This window comes from Ceratina calcarata, unplaced genomic scaffold, assembly GCF_001652005.2.
Source record: "Ceratina calcarata isolate Rehan_Ccalc_2016 unplaced genomic scaffold, ASM165200v1 scaffold422.2, whole genome shotgun sequence".
Taxonomy (NCBI): Eukaryota; Metazoa; Arthropoda; class Insecta; order Hymenoptera; family Apidae; genus Ceratina; species Ceratina calcarata.
This window is the reverse complement of record NW_017165837.1, coordinates 922,885-941,493: the sequence shown is the minus strand read 5'-3', so window position 1 is coordinate 941,493 and position 18,609 is coordinate 922,885. Positions and strand designations below refer to the sequence as shown.

Below are 18,609 nucleotides of genomic sequence, written 5' to 3'. Positions count from 1 at the left end.
TATCTGTAAACACAATACATTTTCCACACTAAATCAAATAATGTATGTATTTTATGTATGAATAAACATCCTACTCTAAAAACATGATATTGAACGCCTTCATTATTTGTTTATCGAACCTTTTACGCGCGGTCTTGAACCTGCAAAAGATTAGGTGCAGCACCGTATGGAATATTCTAAATGATGATCAAGCGAATGCATTTGCATGCACGGTTGCATTGCAAGTTCATCGCTGTACTTTCACTACAGACGCATCATAAGGAGGATTCTCTGTTATCGATTGAGACTGATACGGAACGCCTTGTGGATAAACTCGATATAACATGCGTGTATCCATGGCAACGCGATTAATTAAGTTGTAACAGAAGGAAACCTTTCCCGATAAACAGCGTTTTGTCTGGTATCATGGTCGAAAACGACACAGAGATTGTTCGCGTCGTAAAATCCGAGAAAAAGACGTTGCTCGAGAGGTATGACATACCGGTAGAGCACCTTTCGTACGAGTACATTTCCGAATGCAAGAACGCAAAAAAGTTGGAGCGCATAGTAACTGTACTGCGGTAAGTAATAATTATAAAATCGGCGGGGCTTTTAAACAACCGAATTGTTAAAACGTTCTCAATTTTCAAAACTGGCTTTATTATAAACAGTTCTGGCGAGGAAGGATACTATCCAGACTTGACAAAACATGCAGAGCAACACTTGGCTGTTATTAAGCCAGCGAGTAGAATTTTAAGAAAGTCCGAACCTGTCGTTAGACGCAATATGTTAGAACCGAGTGAATGTAAAGAGATTGATAAAGACATTAAGGAGTGGATGTCTGAGATGCAGATTCGAGAGAAAGATCTGGAAGAAGGGAAAACTAATATTATAGATCCTGTTCTTCAACCAGACATCCGACAATTTAAAGAAGATCCTAGAAAAGTAAATTAGTTGCTGTATTATTTGATTTAAATCTATTCTTATCTCAGTCATATATAATAATTGTCTATTTTTTCTTTGTATTAGAACAATTCCACAGCGAATTTAAAATGTTCTACCAATAGTAAACGAATTGCCTCATGCGATTATTCTGCTTGGGATAAGTACGACGTTGACACTGAATTAAATAAAATAGATATACGAGACGAACAACAGATGATCCAAACAAAAAGGTTGCAGCAGAAACAGAAAGAATTTAGTGAGAAAAAGAAACTTACGAAGAACACGATGATTAACAAGTGTATGTTACAAATAATAACATAGATTAGAAAATATAATTGGAGGATTAACTTTTCCTGAAATTGAGCCAAACGGAAGAAAATAACAGATGTCCAAACAATCCTCTAATTATCTTAAATGTTGCATTTGAAAACCCTTCATTATTAAAAGAAATTATAAAAAGAAGTACTCCGATGTCATTAGCATCGCTGACCGGAACTGAAATAGATGTGATGGCAGAACAGGAACGGGAAAAGGGAAATGAGGCGTTTAGGGCTGGTGATTACGAGGAAGCTTTGGAGCATTACAATACGAGCATAGGAATGAATTCAAACATAACTGCGTACAATAATCGAGCCATGACTTGTAAGAAAATAATTTTCGTACGCTTCCACGATCAATTCGATAAAAATAAATTATGCTACTTTTAGACATTAAACTTCGACAATACGAAAATGCTCTCAAGGATTGTAACATAGTAATCAGCATGGAATACATGAATATCAAAGCGATTCTTCGTCGAGCTGTCGCTTTAGAGCATCTTGGAAAATCGTCGCAGGTATTTACATGAAAATATATTTAAAAGCTAATTTTCTAATTGGATGTATAGGTTTCTTATAAAATACAAATTACTAGGCATTAGTAGATTATGAAGCTGTTTTGAAATTGGAACCCAATAACGCAGCCGCGATTGCTGGTGTAAAAAAATTAAGGAAACCTTGCTTCTCGAAAAAGATAAGGTATGACTAAGACACAGTTTAGAAAAACAAGATTTAACAGAAAAGTAAATCATTCAATTTTGGTATTCTTAGAATGCCCATCGAAGAACAAATAAGTGATACCGAAGAGAAATCAAAGTCTAATGGAACTGAGGAAAAACAAAAATTTATTCCACAGTCTAGCTCAATGTTAAGTTTATCTAACAGTATATGTTACTGCGATAAGGCACCAGGACCATCACAATATTTAAGGCCAAGGCCACACATCAAAGCTGACTATTGTCTCGAAAACGAGCAGGCAAGAACGAATAAAAATTCTGCTACAAATAAACCTGAAACTGGTCATCGTAAATATACACCAGAATTAACCAGAAGTCCAATTACGTCTCTCAACAATCTTTCCTACAATGTATCTAAATCTTTTCAAGATAAAGGATCTAGTTCTACTGCAAAACAAAAATCAATTTTCTCTTATACGAAACCCTGCAAACAAACAAATTCAGTCATTATCGAAGAATTGCCTACCGAGACCAGTGACAATGATTTCTTCAATACTATAGACAAATCGAACGACGAAATATTAAATCGAAACAATGTCAATGCAAAAGTTGCAAGTAAGAATGAAATTTCTGAGGATGAACAAATAGGAATGTCCAGTATTAAAAGTTCAAACACGAATCACGAACAAAGTCACAGTTCTAATGAAAAGAAATGCAAGAAATCATCACTTACAAATATAGAAACAGCAGATAAAAACAAAGAAACTGTCGAGAAAACGTATATCCCGAAGGTACATAATTGGTAATTAACTCATTCAGAGTCATGGCACTGTTTCAATTTCCTATCAGATTTCATTTACGTCGTTGCTACTTGGTCACTTATTAAATACATAAAATAATTCGTTGTTTAAGGAGTTAAAAATATAATCACGTACCTTGATATAATATGTTTCCAGGATATTCATAATATCGAAACTGGCTACGAATTTATGCGGACATGGCGATCATTGAAAAACGATAACGACTTAAGAGCTTGTGCTCAGTTATTAAGATCACTAAATATTGATAAATTAAACGCAGGTTTCTATTGCAGTAAAATATACTGTTTGTACACGTAAATCTTAATTTTATATGAGACGTTTCAGTTTTAGATAATGAATTAGATGGAAATATGATTAGTACTATTTTGCATTGTCTGGAACGACATTTCTGTACATCAGAAGATACGGAATTGTTGAATAGATTCTTAAGATCACTCAGTCAAGTGAAACGTTTCGAGCTTATGCGAATGTTTATGGACGATAAGGATATACGAGGTAATGGTAGTTCGAATGCATGCAACAAACGTAAATGTATGATTGTTATGGATACTATTTTTCCTTTACAGTTGTAAAAAACTTACTTACTTTCTTAGAAGAACATGGATCGCCGGGAGTTCCGTCATTACGACAAATTTATTTGTAAGAACATTGCACTCACATTTCACACTGAACACTTTTCAAATCATACTAACTACGTCGAATTGTATAGTAACGCTTCAGTACCAACTTGAACGTGTACTAGTCATAAAATAAAATATCCTATGATAATACGTTTTGCACTTGAACACGTTATTATATGTAATTGCTAGACGAAATCTCAGAGGATAAATAGAATCTAATATTGTAGTATGTATAATTACCTAATAAGAAATGTAACCTCAAAACCAGAGTTAAGAGAATGAGAAATTACAAAACTCGACGGTGCTCATGCACATCCGCCTAATGCTCGATCGTAATTGGTCAGAAGTTAAAATGCCCGGTCTAAAAGTTACTGTTAAATTCCTTACCTAAAGTGCATTGATATGCTGTATCATCTGGAACCTATTTCCCGCTCCTCGAAATCAACTCCAATATCCGTAAAATCTTCATAGAATCAGAATCCAGTCGCCAATATCGTGTTGCGTTATTTTTGTTACCATGCATGAGGGGCAGTGTATGCACGCGTCCAAGTGAGTGCGCACTCTGGCTTCGGTTCCCGACATCCGGACTCCGTGACTTTAGCGCTTCGTCAGTTGCGTACTCTTCCGTTTAAGCAGCTTGTGACATTTTTTTCTGTTACTACAAGATGTTTACTTGGATGAGCCGTGCGAATTTCGACGAGGATCCCGATAATTCCGCGTGCGAAGCCGCCATGGAACTGCTAAGGAGACAACAGTAACTGGAAGGTACGTGATCCGGCGTGGTTACGGACGGCCCGGGTATGTTTATAGCCTACAAACTCTGACATAGCAATGGCGTACTGTCGTCGTAAAGACCGTGCCAACAAAATTCTTCCCAGCCTTATTTAGCCTAAGTTTAATTGTGCACGCGGGAACGATAAGGTGTGAACGACGCATCGTGTGTGATAATACCGCTCACAGTACGAAGAACGATTTGCGGTTTTCGGTGGTGAAAAGTGGCGTTTTTTTGTCGGTGATTATATGTACCTAGTGCCTCGATTTTCCCTACTGTGGAACGACCGCCGATCGCCGAGCGGCACGCCATCCTCCTCTAGCTGACTGAGGTCTAAACTGTAAGGAGATTAAAAGCTATGTGGGTTCGAGCCGGACACGAGAATCCAGTGTTCTTTATCAATTGTGCGATGCGGTTTTTAGCGAAACCCAAGTTTTTCTCTATGAAAAATGATATTACTGTGAAAATTCATAATACGGTTATGGGAATAAGTGACACGTATAAGAATGATTTATGTGTTTTGCACATCACTTGTACGGACCATTGCTAACAGTTCGAGTAGAATTTAAACTTTTCACTTACAAATAATTTCTTAAACAAATTATCGATAAAAAAAGAATGTAACACTAACTAATTATGCATATTTTGGTGATGTTGAGTAACACTTACTAGTAAATACTGTTGTGAAATGCATATATCGTTTTACTAAAGATTGGATACCTGTGGTAGCACGCGTCCAAGTGAGTGCGCACTCTGGCTTCGGTTCCCGACATCCGGACTCCGTGACTTTAGCGCTTCGTCAGTTGCGTACTCTTCCGTTTAAGCAGCTTGTGACATTTTTTTCTGTTACTACAAGATGTTTACTTGGATGAGCCGTGCGAATTTCGACGAGGATCCCGATAATTCCGCGTGCGAAGCCGCCATGGAACTGCTAAGGAGACAACAGTAACTGGAAGGTACGTGATCCGGCGTGGTTACGGACGGCCCGGGTATGTTTATAGCCTACAAACTCTGACATAGCAATGGCGTACTGTCGTCGTAAAGACCGTGCCAACAAAATTCTTCCCAGCCTTATTTAGCCTAAGTTTAATTGTGCACGCGGGAACGATAAGGTGTGAACGACGCATCGTGTGTGATAATACCGCTCACAGTACGAAGAACGATTTGCGGTTTTCGGTGGTGAAAAGTGGCGTTTTTTTGTCGGTGATTATATGTACCTAGTGCCTCGATTTTCCCTACTGTGGAACGACCGCCGATCGCCGAGCGGCACGCCATCCTCCTCTAGCTGACTGAGGTCTAAACTGTAAGGAGATTAAAAGCTATGTGGGTTCGAGCCGGACACGAGAATCCAGTGTTCTTTATCAATTGTGCGATGCGGTTTTTAGCGAAACCCAAGTTTTTCTCTATGAAAAATGATATTACTGTGAAAATTCATAATACGGTTATGGGAATAAGTGACACGTATAAGAATGATTTATGTGTTTTGCACATCACTTGTACGGACCATTGGTAACAGTTCGAGTAGAATTTAAACTTTTCACTTACAAATAATTTCTTAAACAAATTATCGATAAAAAAAGAATGTAACACTAACTAATTATGCATATTTTGGTGATGTTGAGTAACACTTACTAGTAAATACTGTTGTGAAATGCATATATCGTTTTACTAAAGATTGGATACCTGTGGTAATAATATTTATAAAACTAACTTAAAATGTGATCAGTTATCAAAGAAAAAGAGGACAAATTTCATTTTGATAATGCTTCGAAACATTTTTCATGTGTATTTATTGTCTGTATGGTTTGTATAGATATGTTTAATTCATTAGAAAATAAGATCTTTAATCGTAGAGTGAAACATTTTTCATTTACTTTATTTTAGTATCATTAGGAGCTACATACTGTACTTCAAACTGCATATGAAATATTAATTTATATAATAGCTAAATTTGAGTAACTTCAGTTTTAATTACAGTTCCTGGAACATTTATTTTGTAATTTCCGTTGACTCATTGCTGTTAATTATGATGTATAGAATTTACGGTTTATGTACATTGCACATTCACATGTATGCAACTAGATACGTAGATAAAAATACTTTTATGCGTTTTAATTGCTTTATGAAAGTTGCAAATAATGTTCAATTCATACGAAAGGTAAAGATAATTTATAAAAATCTGTCGAGATTCTTTTTTGGCATACATTTGTTTTCATATGAAGATCATATAAATATAAATATACTAAGTTAAAACTGTTTTTTCAACCTATCTGTGCAACTTCCTTTCTCTTGTGTAGGACTTCATAGCAACACAGGCAGTAGTGGTGCCATGGATGATGAAGAGCGTCTTGAGGGTGAGGAAGAAATGGACTTAGATGAAGCCTCCGATGGTGAAGACGAAGACGAGGAAACAACAGGCATTCCTGTCTCACCAGCAACCTCAGATCAGTTGCTTGGCCCTGCACCAATAACTCCTGGTAGCAGTAAGTACACGATTCTTTTTTGCATCAACTTGTACGTACTGTTATTGAGTGATGGCATGTAATATTTTTTGTCACTACACAATATTATTACAAATGTTATATATCATTTCAGAGGAAGCACAAAAGTTTGTTTCTCTTACAGTAACCCCAGATGAAGCTTTTCATGATCCTTTAAGGTACCAGAAATTTCCACTCCCTGGAGCAAAACCTTTGAATATTAGACGAGGTCCGGGTAGACCGAGAAAAGAACGTCCACCTGGAATTACCCGCGGTGGAGGCGCTCGGAGACCTTTCGGAAGAGGGACTACCAGGGGCAAAGGGTTAATATATTTTTTTAAAACACATATAATCATTCATACGTGATATTTCTTTTTTATTGCATAATTTATTTTTTTTCTTTAGTCTTGGGTACGCAAGAGGTATACCACGGCGTACTAAGAGTAAAGACGATGACACCCATTCAGAATCCCCAAGTCCTCTTCGTCTCAGTGAAGATGTTGCTCCTGATGGAGAAACATCTAACACTGAGAGATGCATGCCGGCACCAGAAGAACCACCATATTTTCCAGAGCAGTGGTAAGGATATTTAATATCTTACTCTAATCTTTCGAGTAAAACTGTTTAACTAACTGTAAGTAGGGAATTTTACTAGCATTAGGGGTATTAAGGCAAACATTTCATTTAGGCCAGGGAAAGTATGTGCTTTATGTAATTTGGGTGAGAGGAGTCAACTAGGTCAAGGTGAATTGTTAAGATTTACCTGTCCTGAAGGTTTCACTCCCGAAAAGCCAACTAATCGCGACGATACAACAGATCATCTTATTGATATATCTACTGGAGATAAAAGTCCACGTACAGCAGGCCCTGGTGCTGTTACTTGCCGGAGGCAAAAGAGTCTAGCTAAGTGCAGGTATTTAAATTATATCATAGTATTAAATGTAACAATCGATTATTCAACTGGATTAATATTTTCTTCTTTATTTCCAACAGAAATACTAGTCTAACAAATTTTTCGGAACCAGTGGAGGAATTAACCATAGTGGGATATTCTGAGGAACCAGAGATAGGAACATTATTTGAATCTACCGGGCACTATTACGTTCATCAATCTTGTGCTGTATGGTCAAGTAACACTCAAGAATTAACAACAGAAATACTGAGTCCAACAATAGTTCAAGCGTCGTTAAGACGTTGTGCTTACTGTTCTCATTATGGAGCTGGAATTCCTTGCAAGGTCAATAGTTTTCCACGTTTTCAAAAATCATTTCTACGGAAATCATTCTATATCGGAGAGTAATACGTGTATGTAATTGTTTTCTAAATAGGTGGCATCGTGCAATCGTTATTTTCATTTACCATGTGCTGCGGCTTCGAGTTGTTTCCAGGATACAAAAAGTATGTCCCTCTTTTGTAGTCAACATCTGGGACAGGTTCCACTTATGTGTAAGTACATGTTTTTGGGTGCGTTAGATTTACGGAGTTAGTGGTACATATTTAGATGTGTTGTATTTCATTTTAGTGAACGGTGATGTTACTTGTATGCAGTGCTGTGGGATGGGAGATGTTTCCAACTTAGTAATGTGTTCCATCTGCGGCCAACACTATCACGGTGGCTGCGTTGGTTTAGAACTATTACCTGGCGTTAGGGCTGGCTGGCAATGTGTATCTTGCAGAGTATGTCAAGTGTGTCGTCAACCGGAAGATGTATCAAAAGTAATGTTGTGTGAACGTTGTGAAAAAGCGTATCATCCTAGTTGTTTACGACCAATTGTTACATCTATACCTAAATATGGTTGGAAGTGTAAGTGCTGCCGTGTATGTACGGACTGTGGTTCGCGAACGCCGGGCGCCGGTCTATCATCACGGTGGCATTCCCATTACACTGTATGTGATTCGTGTTACCAACAAAGGAACAAAGGTTTTTCGTGTCCTCTTTGTAGAAAGGCATATCGGGCGGCCGCGTACAGAGAAATGGTTCAATGTAGTGCATGTAAAAAATTTGTTCATGGTACCTGTGACCCTGAGGCTGACCCGTTAACGTATCAGCATCATAAAGAAGCTAAGCCTGACTACGAATACGTTTGTCTACACTGTAAAAGTATGGCGATGGTGAAGAGGAAAGATAGTATTGATGATTTTGGTGGAGATTTGAGTTTAAGTGGTACCCAGGACAGTCTGTACGGTGATGGAGATTCGTCAGAGTTTGATTATCAGGGAGGATCAGAGGAAGCATTGTATTCTATAGGTCTTGGGAAAGGAAAACCATTCTGTGCATCTAAAATCGCGAAGAAACGATTGGGCCTCGGAGGCGGAATAATCGGCCGACCGAAAGGAATTGGTAAACTAGGATATCAAAAACGACAGAAGATGACAGAATTTGGAAGGAAGAGAGGTCCAAAAGCGAAGATGCGAGGTATTTTTGGAGTACCAGGCGTAGGATTGCAGGTATGGCATAATTTTTATTTCTTATATGGGATATCAATATACATAGTTATTAATAAATCGTGTATACAATTTCAGAGGCCAGTGTCGGACTCGTTTTCGAAAGAAGATGAACCAGGCATTGAAAACAGACTTGTATTATGCTCTGCGAAGGATAAATTTGTACTGACTCAAGATATTTGTGTGATGTGCGGTGCAATTGGCACTGACCAAGAGGGGTGTTTAATTGCCTGTGCACAATGCGGTCAATGTTATCATCCTTACTGTGCGAACGTAAAAGTTACTAAAATAATTTTACAAAAAGGTTGGCGGTGCCTTGATTGTACAGTGTGCGAGGGTTGCGGCGAAAGGAACGACGAGGGTCGTTTGATCTTATGCGACGATTGTGATATCAGTTATCACATTTATTGCATGGATCCACCACTGAATTGTGTGCCTCACGGCACTTGGAAATGTAAGTGGTGTGCGCACTGTCAAACATGCGGTTCAAACGATCCAGGATTTAATAGCAGTTGGCAGAAGAATTACACGCAATGCGGCCCGTGTGCATCACATTTTATCTGTATATCCTGTCAGGAAGCATACAATGAAGGGGACCTAATTATACAATGTATCCAATGCGAAAGGTGGTTGCATTGTGCTTGTGACTCGATTAAAAACGAGATAGAAGCTGAGAAATGTGCGGAAGAGGGTTATATTTGTATACTTTGTCGTCCGAGGGATGTCCCGCCGCCGCATCTTTTATCTGTTCTACCTAAGCCACAGCTAAATAAATATCCTCGTTCACCGCCACCAACATCGCGCAGTCCTGATCTGTTCAAACCTTCTCCTCAACAGTATTTGGTTGACGGAGTTTATTTGTCTGAAGCTGGCATGAATCACATAAAATCGTTGACGTCTGAACACCAACAGACAAGAAAGAAGAGGAGAAAAATGCACCCTTTGATCGACAAGGAAGCAGATATAATGGCTACGATAGAATCGGTAGTGGCTGGTGGAAGCTTAGACAATTCCTTAGAAGAAAACGGAGGGAAACTAGATTTAGATGTGAAAGACGAACCTACGGAGGTACTCAAGGAGGGCATGGTATGGGCGTTGCGTGACCAGCCACCACCCGAAGGTTTTAGTATCTATACAACTGAGAACGGGATACCGATTTTAAGACGCAAACGTCAGCGTAACTTACAAAAGTTGGGGATTGGAGGTTTTATCGTCAGGCTGAGAGGCACTCGCAAGGATAAAGAGGAAGAGGGAGATCCAGAGAAATCGTTGGATTCAGTGGTTGGTGTAAACGATGATAAACCACGCAGGAAACCACAGAGAAGAAAACCAAAGACAAAACTCTCTGAATGTTTTCCTCTCTATATGCAAGAGGCATTTTTTGGCAAAGATCTTATGGACACGACCAAAGACAAGGAATTGGAAAGCAGCAGCGAGTCGGATAGCGAACGAAATGCGTCTGCTAACGCAGATACTATTCAGCTGTCTCAAGATGAATTAAAAGCGATGGAACAAGTTAAGGCGAAGCAAGAAAAGGAAGAGGAAAAAGTACCTCCAGAAACTCCTATAAAACGGGAAGAAATTATGGATGACGAAGGCAGTGATCCAGAAGCTCTTGGCGATATCTTGCCTATTTCCGATGATTTACTCGATAGTGATATTGTTAATACTATAATGAATGAACGAAACGAGGACTTAACTAAAACTAACGAAGCGCCAGATGGATTGGATGACGCGCCAGGAACAGCTAAAGATGAATTGACAGACATTCTTAGTCCGCATTTCAATTTAGAGTCCATGGTCAGAGATACAGGTAAATTATTTATTTTCTCTTAATCTCTTTTGCAATAACTGTAACATGTACTACTTGCTGTGCTTTCACCAGGTATACCTAATATGGACAGTAAGGATATCGAAGAAATATTCAAAGGAGTTCTGACGGATGAATCTCAAGAGTCTCAAGAATCTTCTGTCTTTTCTGTTCAAACCCAGCCTCCTCATCCTACATCATCTTCGACAACACCACTTGTATCACCTTCACCGCATCCTGGTAAAAGTTAGATTTATCAATTCAAAAACTATTAATTTCCCTTGTACAAATAACTTATTGGAGAAAATAAAATTACAGGTATGCAAAGCACGATGCCTATAGCAAGACCTCAAATAGCTGGGGCACTGCCTTCTGTTGGACAATCTAATTTAAGTTCTCCTATGAGTTTTCCACCGCCCTCACCGTATCATTCGGAGTACAGCAACAGCCCTCAGTTCAGTCCAGCTTTCTACGAACCACCAAGTCCATGCGTCAATCCTGATGATGAAGGTACATCATCAGCAGGCAATACTACAATCTCGTACAACCAAAGAAGTAATCTTAAAATGGAAGCCGATGAAGCTTTAGGTTCAGGAGCAACTATATCTTCTGTGCTTTATGCAAATATCAACTATCCTGATTGGAAAACAGAGTATCCAGGTGTGTTGCTATTATCAGGACTTAATTTAAACTTGTTTCAGGCATAATTTTAATTTCAATAATCATATTAATCGTACTTAATTAAAATGTTCAAGCTTGGTCAGATAGATGTAAACAAATACTGAAGAAATGGCGTGCGCTACCCAATGATAAAAAGGCTCCGTACCTAACATTGGCGCGAGATAATAGGGCTGCGATTCGTATGAAAAAGACTCAACAGGTAGGAAAAATTTACGTAATACTTGCGATCATGATATGGGTGCTAGAGAAGCGTGGATCTTTATGTGATACGTATCCAATTTCGTCTTTAAAGATGTCTTGTGCTAACACACAGGTCAAACTAACAGCTTGTCCTTTGTGTCCAATACCTATACTTAAGTATGTAAAAGTTTTATTCACTTGAAGAAATTTAAAGAAAAGAGAAATGACATTGTATAAGCACACTAGAAATTACTCCATGTAAACATAAATATCTGCATCAATTTATAACACGTCTATATTGGAGTATATCTGCTGTTTTATATTGAACATAATTATGCAGTTGCTTTACCCCTACTATGTTAATCACCATCATGAATGTTACATTACCTAATTATATACGCGTCGATACATATTCCTTACTTACATTACAAATTTAAATCATCATTGTTTTATCGTAACGTTGTTCATATCTTCGGTCGGATCATGTTTCGTTAGATGCTTAGATGCTAATCTGATACTTTAGGAATATAAATTTGAATTTAGCTTTTTTCTCCGCCCTGAATAGCCTCCCCTCAAGTTCCTCAGAGACCTCCCAGAAACAAACTAAATTTGACACATTTGCCTTTGTATGATGCATTTTCAAAATATTCTAAGCCATGAATACTATGACGTAAGTGTGTGAACGAGGCACCCCTTGAACCGACAGATATCCAAGGATATACCAAGCACGACCCCAGTCACTGCAACAAGTGCACCTACCATCATCACCAAACCTGTCACAACTATGACATCAGCTCAAGTTTCTCCAGTAGTAGCTATGGCCTCCAATCAAAGGCAGATCGGACTTTTGGCCTCGGTGGGCAGTGAAAAGACACAGGATAAGAGCGGAATGACTGTGTCTACGACAGGAGTGACAGTATCGACGACTAGCAGTAATCATCATGCGGAGGTGTGTGCGGTGCAGGGACCGCCGAAGCAGCTAACATCTTCTTCCCCGAGTCCTTCTCCAACATCCACGACACCCTCTTCTTCACCCAGGCCCAGTTCTGTCAACTCTATTAATTCCATTAACAGCCTGGCGCACCAAGAGATATCCGGTGGTAGCCAGGCTAGAGTAGCTCAGTCGCCAGCCACGCCTTGCACATCAGCAACTGCTTCTTCTTACTGCAACACGGGCGCCGGTGAAGGGCAGCATCAAACGTCACCATCCCAGCAACGTCCTACACCTGCTCACATTACGATCAGTACCAGTACTATCGCTAACAGTCTGAGCATCTCTCAGCCGTCCCCCACTACCAACGTTATGGTGGGGGTAGGTCCTGTACGCCAATTATCCTCGGTAGACCACCAAATTAGAGTGCTCACCCCATCTGAAATCATGCGCACCCTTCCCTCCCTCAGCCAGGAGCACTACGATCCGCCACCCACTGCAATTATTCACACTGTACCTGTACAGTCCCCGGCTATGGTGAGCCACCTATTCTGTGCCTCTAGTGTCTTGCCTTGTGCCACATGTCTGATCGACATTTAGTGTTCCTTTTATCTTTTTTTTAAGTGCAAAAATTTTATCATTATGTTGTGCAACAATTTAGTTATGTATTGTTACCAAATACCTGAAACACGCTACGATCATTTAATTCATATTGTCAATAGAATAGTGTTTCAGAATATTGGTGTCACGTAACTGGCTTTGTATTTAATTCTATATTATCTAGTTGGATGATCAGACACCTCAATGTACATATGAACTTTCTCAAATAGATTATATTAGATTCCAGTCTCGTAAAAATCATTTTTATTTTGCGCAATTCATTATACTGTCTGCGGCATGTTAAAGACAACTGGTAGCACATTTTTATTTCTTTATTCCTATCCTTTACGTTCCGAAGATTATTATATAGATATACGTTTCTCCCTATCTACCTACATAAGTGTATTGCTTTTTATGAATTGCGTTATTGGTAGATGTTTGTCGTAATGTATTACACTACATTTTATAGAAATGTTAGCCATACTAACTTCTGTTGCATTGGAATTTTCAGACACCCTTAGTAATTCAAGTTCTTGTACTGAAACTATTTAGTGTTATAATCAATTGTTATTTATTGATATTTTAATAACAAGGTGATTTTTAGCTGCTAATATTATAATTAATTATGATTCCAAGTGTATACAAATTTCACTACATATGAGATGAAATAATTTTTCTTTTTAATTCATTTGGTATGCACTTCTCAGAGAAATTGAATAATTTATTAATATAAAATGTATTGCATGGAAATTATTATAATTTAATCTGAGGTGAATGTTTTTGGGTGTTTTGTGTGGTAAAAAATACATTTTTTTCTTTCACGTGTATCTTTGATTAAATAATATTTATTTTAGATGGTGGCTGGTTATGATTGTTGCACATGCAACGATATCAAGATTTTGCTAATTATATTAATTTAGTAATATCTCATTATTTTACTTGAATGTTAAACTTGAAGTACACTTTGGCTGATTGTCAATTTGCCTTATCGTATACTTTACATCTGCTTCAAAGAAAAGAAATGGATCATTATATTCTTTGATTATCTAATTACTAAAGTGTGTGAAATTCTTGAATATAGATTGTACTATTGAATAATTAATTCTATTTTCTTTTAATAAAAATGCCGGCAAAGATATAATGATCTTCTGTTACAAATAATTCGTGAAATCTAATAAAACCGTTTTTGGCAGGAGCAAGAGAGACTTTCCAATAGAGATCGTTCTAGCAGAGAAGCTGAACAAGAACGTCAATGGAAACAGTTACAAGCACTGCGCCAACAGCAAGCACAGATTCAGCAACAAGTTATTCACGAACAACGTGTACATGGTACGAAAATTTAATTCCGTACGTCACATGTGATCTTTGTACCTTGTTTTTGACCACTGAATATTTCTTCTATAGCTATCACTAGAGTCCATAGACAAATAAGTGACGATAATACAACTCAGATAAATGCTGACAATACTACAGGATTAACTACTCAGTTGCAAGTATCCACATCACAGGTAAAATTATATTTTACAACTTTGTAAGTGTATTCTCCATAATGTAAAAGACGTTTTTATAATTATTCTACGCGATCTATTTTATAGGACGGAAATCATATGGGACCATTAGCTTCACCGTCGCCTGGATCACGCAACACATTTGCAACCCCTCCTGTGAAAGTTACGCGAGGTTTAACGCCTCAGAGCCCTCATCAGGGCATACCACGTTTACCCAATCAACCCTGCCCAACGATGACACGACCAGTTGGGACTGTGGTCAGACCCGGAATGCCAAATAATTTTACGCAACCACCGTCTCCGTTTTCTCCTCAAGCGTCTCAGTCTCCTCATGATTTCCCACAATCTCCGGCCTCGTCGCAGTCCCAAGATCATTTCCAACGATTTGACAATACCGAAGCTTACTCTCAAGGCTCCCAAACACCGAGGTCACAAATCGCTGGCACACCGTCATATTCCACGTCGCCTAGGAGTGACGTTTTCCCACAGCCTCCAGGTACACCGCGGCCTATCTTTAACACTCCTAGTACTCGACCGACTACTCACGTATACGCACCATCTCGTACACCTGACCCATACAGTAGTCAACCTCCGACGCCTTCTCCCACTCCGAATTACTCCTCCCCAAGACCAGAATCACGGCAAGATTCCCAACCACCCGAGGTTTTCAATCAACAACCAGAAGTGAATAGACAATTGCGTGATCTTTTACAAAGACAACAGTTTAGTAAAAAACTGGAACCCGTAAGCACTACGTGGAATCAAGGTACAAATTTTGATATCTTATTAGATAGATTGTTTTAATATTCCATAAAGTACGAATTTTATACATGTCTTAATTTTTTTAGATGGGCAGAGTAATACGGAGAACAATCAGCAGCAGTTCGACGCAAGTCACGTGCAACTTCCTCAACACTCTCAAGCATCAAGCAATACCGGAGAAGGCACTTTCAGGCATCCTCTTCCGCCTGGTATCGTCAGACCTAGGATGCCCGTTCAACCAAATGTTCTAATAAGAGGTCAAATTGGTAAGTGTCATTTTACAATATCAAATATATATTTTATGTATTTTATTTCACCGATGTTATTGATATGTATACAGGGTTAAATACGAGACATCCTGTACCAGGAAATATGGATGCCAGAGTACAGAATATCGATCCACGTACTAGAATGATCTTGCAAAGACCGCAAGTAGGCGCAACTATACCTCAACAACATTTCCAAGCAAGTCAGACTATACAAACACGAATGCCAGTTGCGAGAAATTCTATTGCAGAATCGTTCGACGTCTTACAGCAACAAAGATTTCCAGGTGCATCTATTTTCTCTATTATCTGTTAGTATTTTAATATGAACATGTATTTAATTAATAATATTATGCTTATAGATCCCAATCAAGGGCAAAATATAGCGCAACGCATGATACGGACACCTCAGGATAATTTAAATCAGGGAATCAGAATGTTGGGTCAACAAGGAGTTGGCATAAGAGCACCTCTGATACCAACGACAGTTAGTGAAACTACGGTTAGCCCTTCTGAACCATCAGAAATTCCTGATAATGTCACGGCAGAGCTTGAAAAGTTGGAGCAAGAGGCAGCACCGATGGTCGAGGTCGAGGACGTGAGTGCAATATTAGGAGACCTAGGCGATGATGACGATGAACTTCTTGGTATGTAAACTATTTGATCTGTCGTTTCTTCCACGCTTTATAATAGGCGGGAATTTTGTATTTTTTGTTATATCCTTACAGCTGAAATGGGAGCAGATTTTAATATTTTGGAGTATGCAGACCCCGAATTAGATAACATTGCCGGGGGCGAGAAAACAAACATATTTGATTTAGACTTGGAACAGGTCGAGGTAGAGACCAAAGATGAAAAACAGAAAAAGGAAGTTAAAGATGAGGATCGAAAACCACCAGAGTTAGGCGCGACCAGTGCGGTGCATACTGATATAAGTGACGCGAGTACGACCACTACGGTCCAAACACCGACAGAGACATCCAACGCTCCGACGCAAACACAAACCGTGACTCCAATCTCTGCAGCATCACAAACGCCACAGCAATCATCCACGGTTATGCCCCAATCGCATGCTCAAGCCGTGGTTGTGCAGCAACAAATGCATCAACACGTACAGCAAGCCGCGGCGATGGGTAGACCTATGCCTCCGGGAACTCGGCTGCTTTCGCCCGACGGAGCGGTCGGTGTCGTCACATCAACTAACACCGTTACGGTCAGTTATCCGTCCACATTCCCTGGACATCCTCAGAGGATACCGCAAACACATATCCAAGGTACGCATCTTTTCAATAGCGCATGATTGTACGCTCGTAGATTATCACTCGAAGATTCAAAGCAATCTTCACTTAATAATTATTTTTATAATTGCAGTGCCACAACAGCAGCGGCTTGGTATGAGAGTAACAGGTGTGCCAAATGTGGCTGGCAGAGTAGTTGCCGTGAATCATATGATCGGTCCTCGTATGCCACTTGCTCCGCCACCGCCTCCTCCGCCGTACCCCGGACCCCCGCCCCCTTATCCTGGACCTATACAGGTTTGTTCATGTTACACATATTCTCGATGTTCTGAAGTTTTTGCATCGCTTTAATCTTGAGTATTTTTTACGCAATTACAATAACACTTTCTTCTAACCGCGGAAATATTAAACATCTCGTAATTTGTCAAGCAACGAACGCTTCACAAAGTATATAACACGAATTACAAAATGCTCACCTTCATGACAGACATTGGATATAACAATCTTAATTTGTCTTACATGTAAATTCTAGAATCCGTTTTAAATGATTTCTGTACACGTTTTGTTCTCCTTATATCTCGATAATTAATTTGATATATGATCACGCGGTATACACGATTTCAGAAGAATATGTTTTTACGAAATACAATTTCTTAGAATCTTGGATCTTAATGTAAGTGTGTGATATAAAGTGTCGAGTTTTGTTAAATATAATTAAAAAAGCGAGAGGAGGAGATCTCGAATTTGCTATGAACGTAGGAACGTAGGCAAGTAATTTATTTAATATAAAAGTATTGGCTGGTAAAATGGTGTTTTCGCCTGGGTGTTTGCAATGCATTGGTGTTGGTGCATGTCTAGATGGGGCTGTGCCCAGGTGGGCGGGGTATGACGCGGCCCCCAGTCCATATAGGGCACCCAGTACCAGTGGCGGGTCCACCGATGGCCCCTGTGGTACATACTGGTACGCCCGCAATGACACCTCACCCTCACCGAAGACCCTTGCTTCTGCAGGTGAGCAAGACTTGGGGACTTTACAGCATTCAGCACATTCTATCACCTGCAGTACTCAAAATCCAATGATTCTACTGTGCAGATTATATATTTTTGCACCATTCTCTCTTTTCTCCTTTTTTTATACCACGTTATGACAGGTGATATTTATTCTGAGAACGATAGATGATAAATTACCTTTCCCATTATTAGAATTTATTACTGTCATCAACATGCAAACGAAAAGTAGTAATACACGAAAATGTATGAGAAGTCTATAACTTCTAATTAGGAAATTATTCAACAAATTATTACATATAATAACACCAGTAATAAAATGTGTTGCATTTTTATGTGTGCATGTATGTTCTAAATAGGAAGACATTAGGCTTCATCGGATCATGTATTATTACAGTCTTCAAAATTTTGTGCTTATCTTTCTACATTAACATTCTGTCTAAATGATATTTGTGTTAATGACAATTGCTGCAAAAATAAGATTTGCATGTGTGTAATTTCTTTTAACTAAGATGATAATCCTCCCTTGTTTCAGTACATAATAATTTCACGACATATGAACTCTATGT

The 18,609-nt window shown here is 38.9% G+C and overlaps 3 protein-coding genes across 16 annotated transcripts in view; 2 read left to right on the top strand and 1 right to left on the bottom strand.

The window, feature by feature from the left end:
• Positions 1 to 3,364, bottom strand: part of LOC108626634 (ras-related and estrogen-regulated growth inhibitor) — a 57,059-nt gene extending 53,695 nt beyond the window's left edge. Inside the window, exon 1 of the mRNA XM_026814946.1 lies at positions 3,325 to 3,364. The gene's annotated coding sequence lies outside the window, so the exon portion shown is untranslated. The remainder of the gene's footprint in view (positions 1 to 3,324) is intronic.
• Spag1 (Spag1 axonemal dynein assembly factor) lies at positions 384 to 3,489 on the top strand. Its single transcript, XM_026814945.1, has 10 exons — positions 384 to 560; positions 651 to 924; positions 1,009 to 1,222; positions 1,405 to 1,566; positions 1,632 to 1,759; positions 1,837 to 1,940; positions 2,013 to 2,709; positions 2,875 to 2,998; positions 3,064 to 3,234; positions 3,306 to 3,489. Exons 1-10 carry the CDS (start codon positions 406 to 408, stop codon positions 3,380 to 3,382), a joined length of 2,106 nt encoding a protein of 701 aa, XP_026670746.1. The 5' UTR covers positions 384 to 405; the 3' UTR covers positions 3,383 to 3,489.
• A 1,432-nt stretch (positions 3,490 to 4,921) lies between these two features.
• LOC108626613 (histone-lysine N-methyltransferase 2C) overlaps positions 4,922 to 18,609 on the top strand; it is a 27,360-nt gene continuing 13,672 nt past the window's right edge. For 3 of the 14 annotated variants that reach the window (XM_026814961.1, XM_026814964.1, XM_026814960.1), the window contains exons 1-22: positions 5,841 to 5,934; positions 6,429 to 6,614; positions 6,727 to 6,934; positions 7,017 to 7,190; positions 7,300 to 7,524; positions 7,605 to 7,848; positions 7,940 to 8,057; positions 8,134 to 9,059; positions 9,135 to 10,869; positions 10,942 to 11,112; positions 11,185 to 11,526; positions 11,622 to 11,746; positions 12,434 to 13,195; positions 14,452 to 14,587; positions 14,663 to 14,766; positions 14,854 to 15,532; positions 15,615 to 15,794; positions 15,869 to 16,081; positions 16,157 to 16,441; positions 16,523 to 17,068; positions 17,166 to 17,329; positions 17,891 to 18,043. In XM_026814961.1, the coding sequence (XP_026670762.1) occupies positions 5,913 to 5,934; positions 6,429 to 6,614; positions 6,727 to 6,934; positions 7,017 to 7,190; positions 7,300 to 7,524; positions 7,605 to 7,848; positions 7,940 to 8,057; positions 8,134 to 9,059; positions 9,135 to 10,869; positions 10,942 to 11,112; positions 11,185 to 11,526; positions 11,622 to 11,746; positions 12,434 to 13,195; positions 14,452 to 14,587; positions 14,663 to 14,766; positions 14,854 to 15,532; positions 15,615 to 15,794; positions 15,869 to 16,081; positions 16,157 to 16,441; positions 16,523 to 17,068; positions 17,166 to 17,329; positions 17,891 to 18,043 (7,698 nt within the window). In that variant the 5' untranslated portion in view covers positions 5,841 to 5,912. Of the gene's footprint in view, positions 5,088 to 5,839; positions 5,935 to 6,428; positions 6,615 to 6,726; positions 6,935 to 7,016; positions 7,191 to 7,299; positions 7,525 to 7,604; positions 7,849 to 7,939; positions 8,058 to 8,133; positions 9,060 to 9,134; positions 10,870 to 10,941; positions 11,113 to 11,184; positions 11,527 to 11,621; positions 11,747 to 12,433; positions 13,196 to 14,451; positions 14,588 to 14,662; positions 14,767 to 14,853; positions 15,533 to 15,614; positions 15,795 to 15,868; positions 16,082 to 16,156; positions 16,442 to 16,522; positions 17,069 to 17,165; positions 17,330 to 17,890; positions 18,044 to 18,609 lie in introns of those variants that run through there. The other 11 variants (XM_026814962.1, XM_026814968.1, XM_026814967.1 and 8 more) reach the window with 9 other exon arrangements.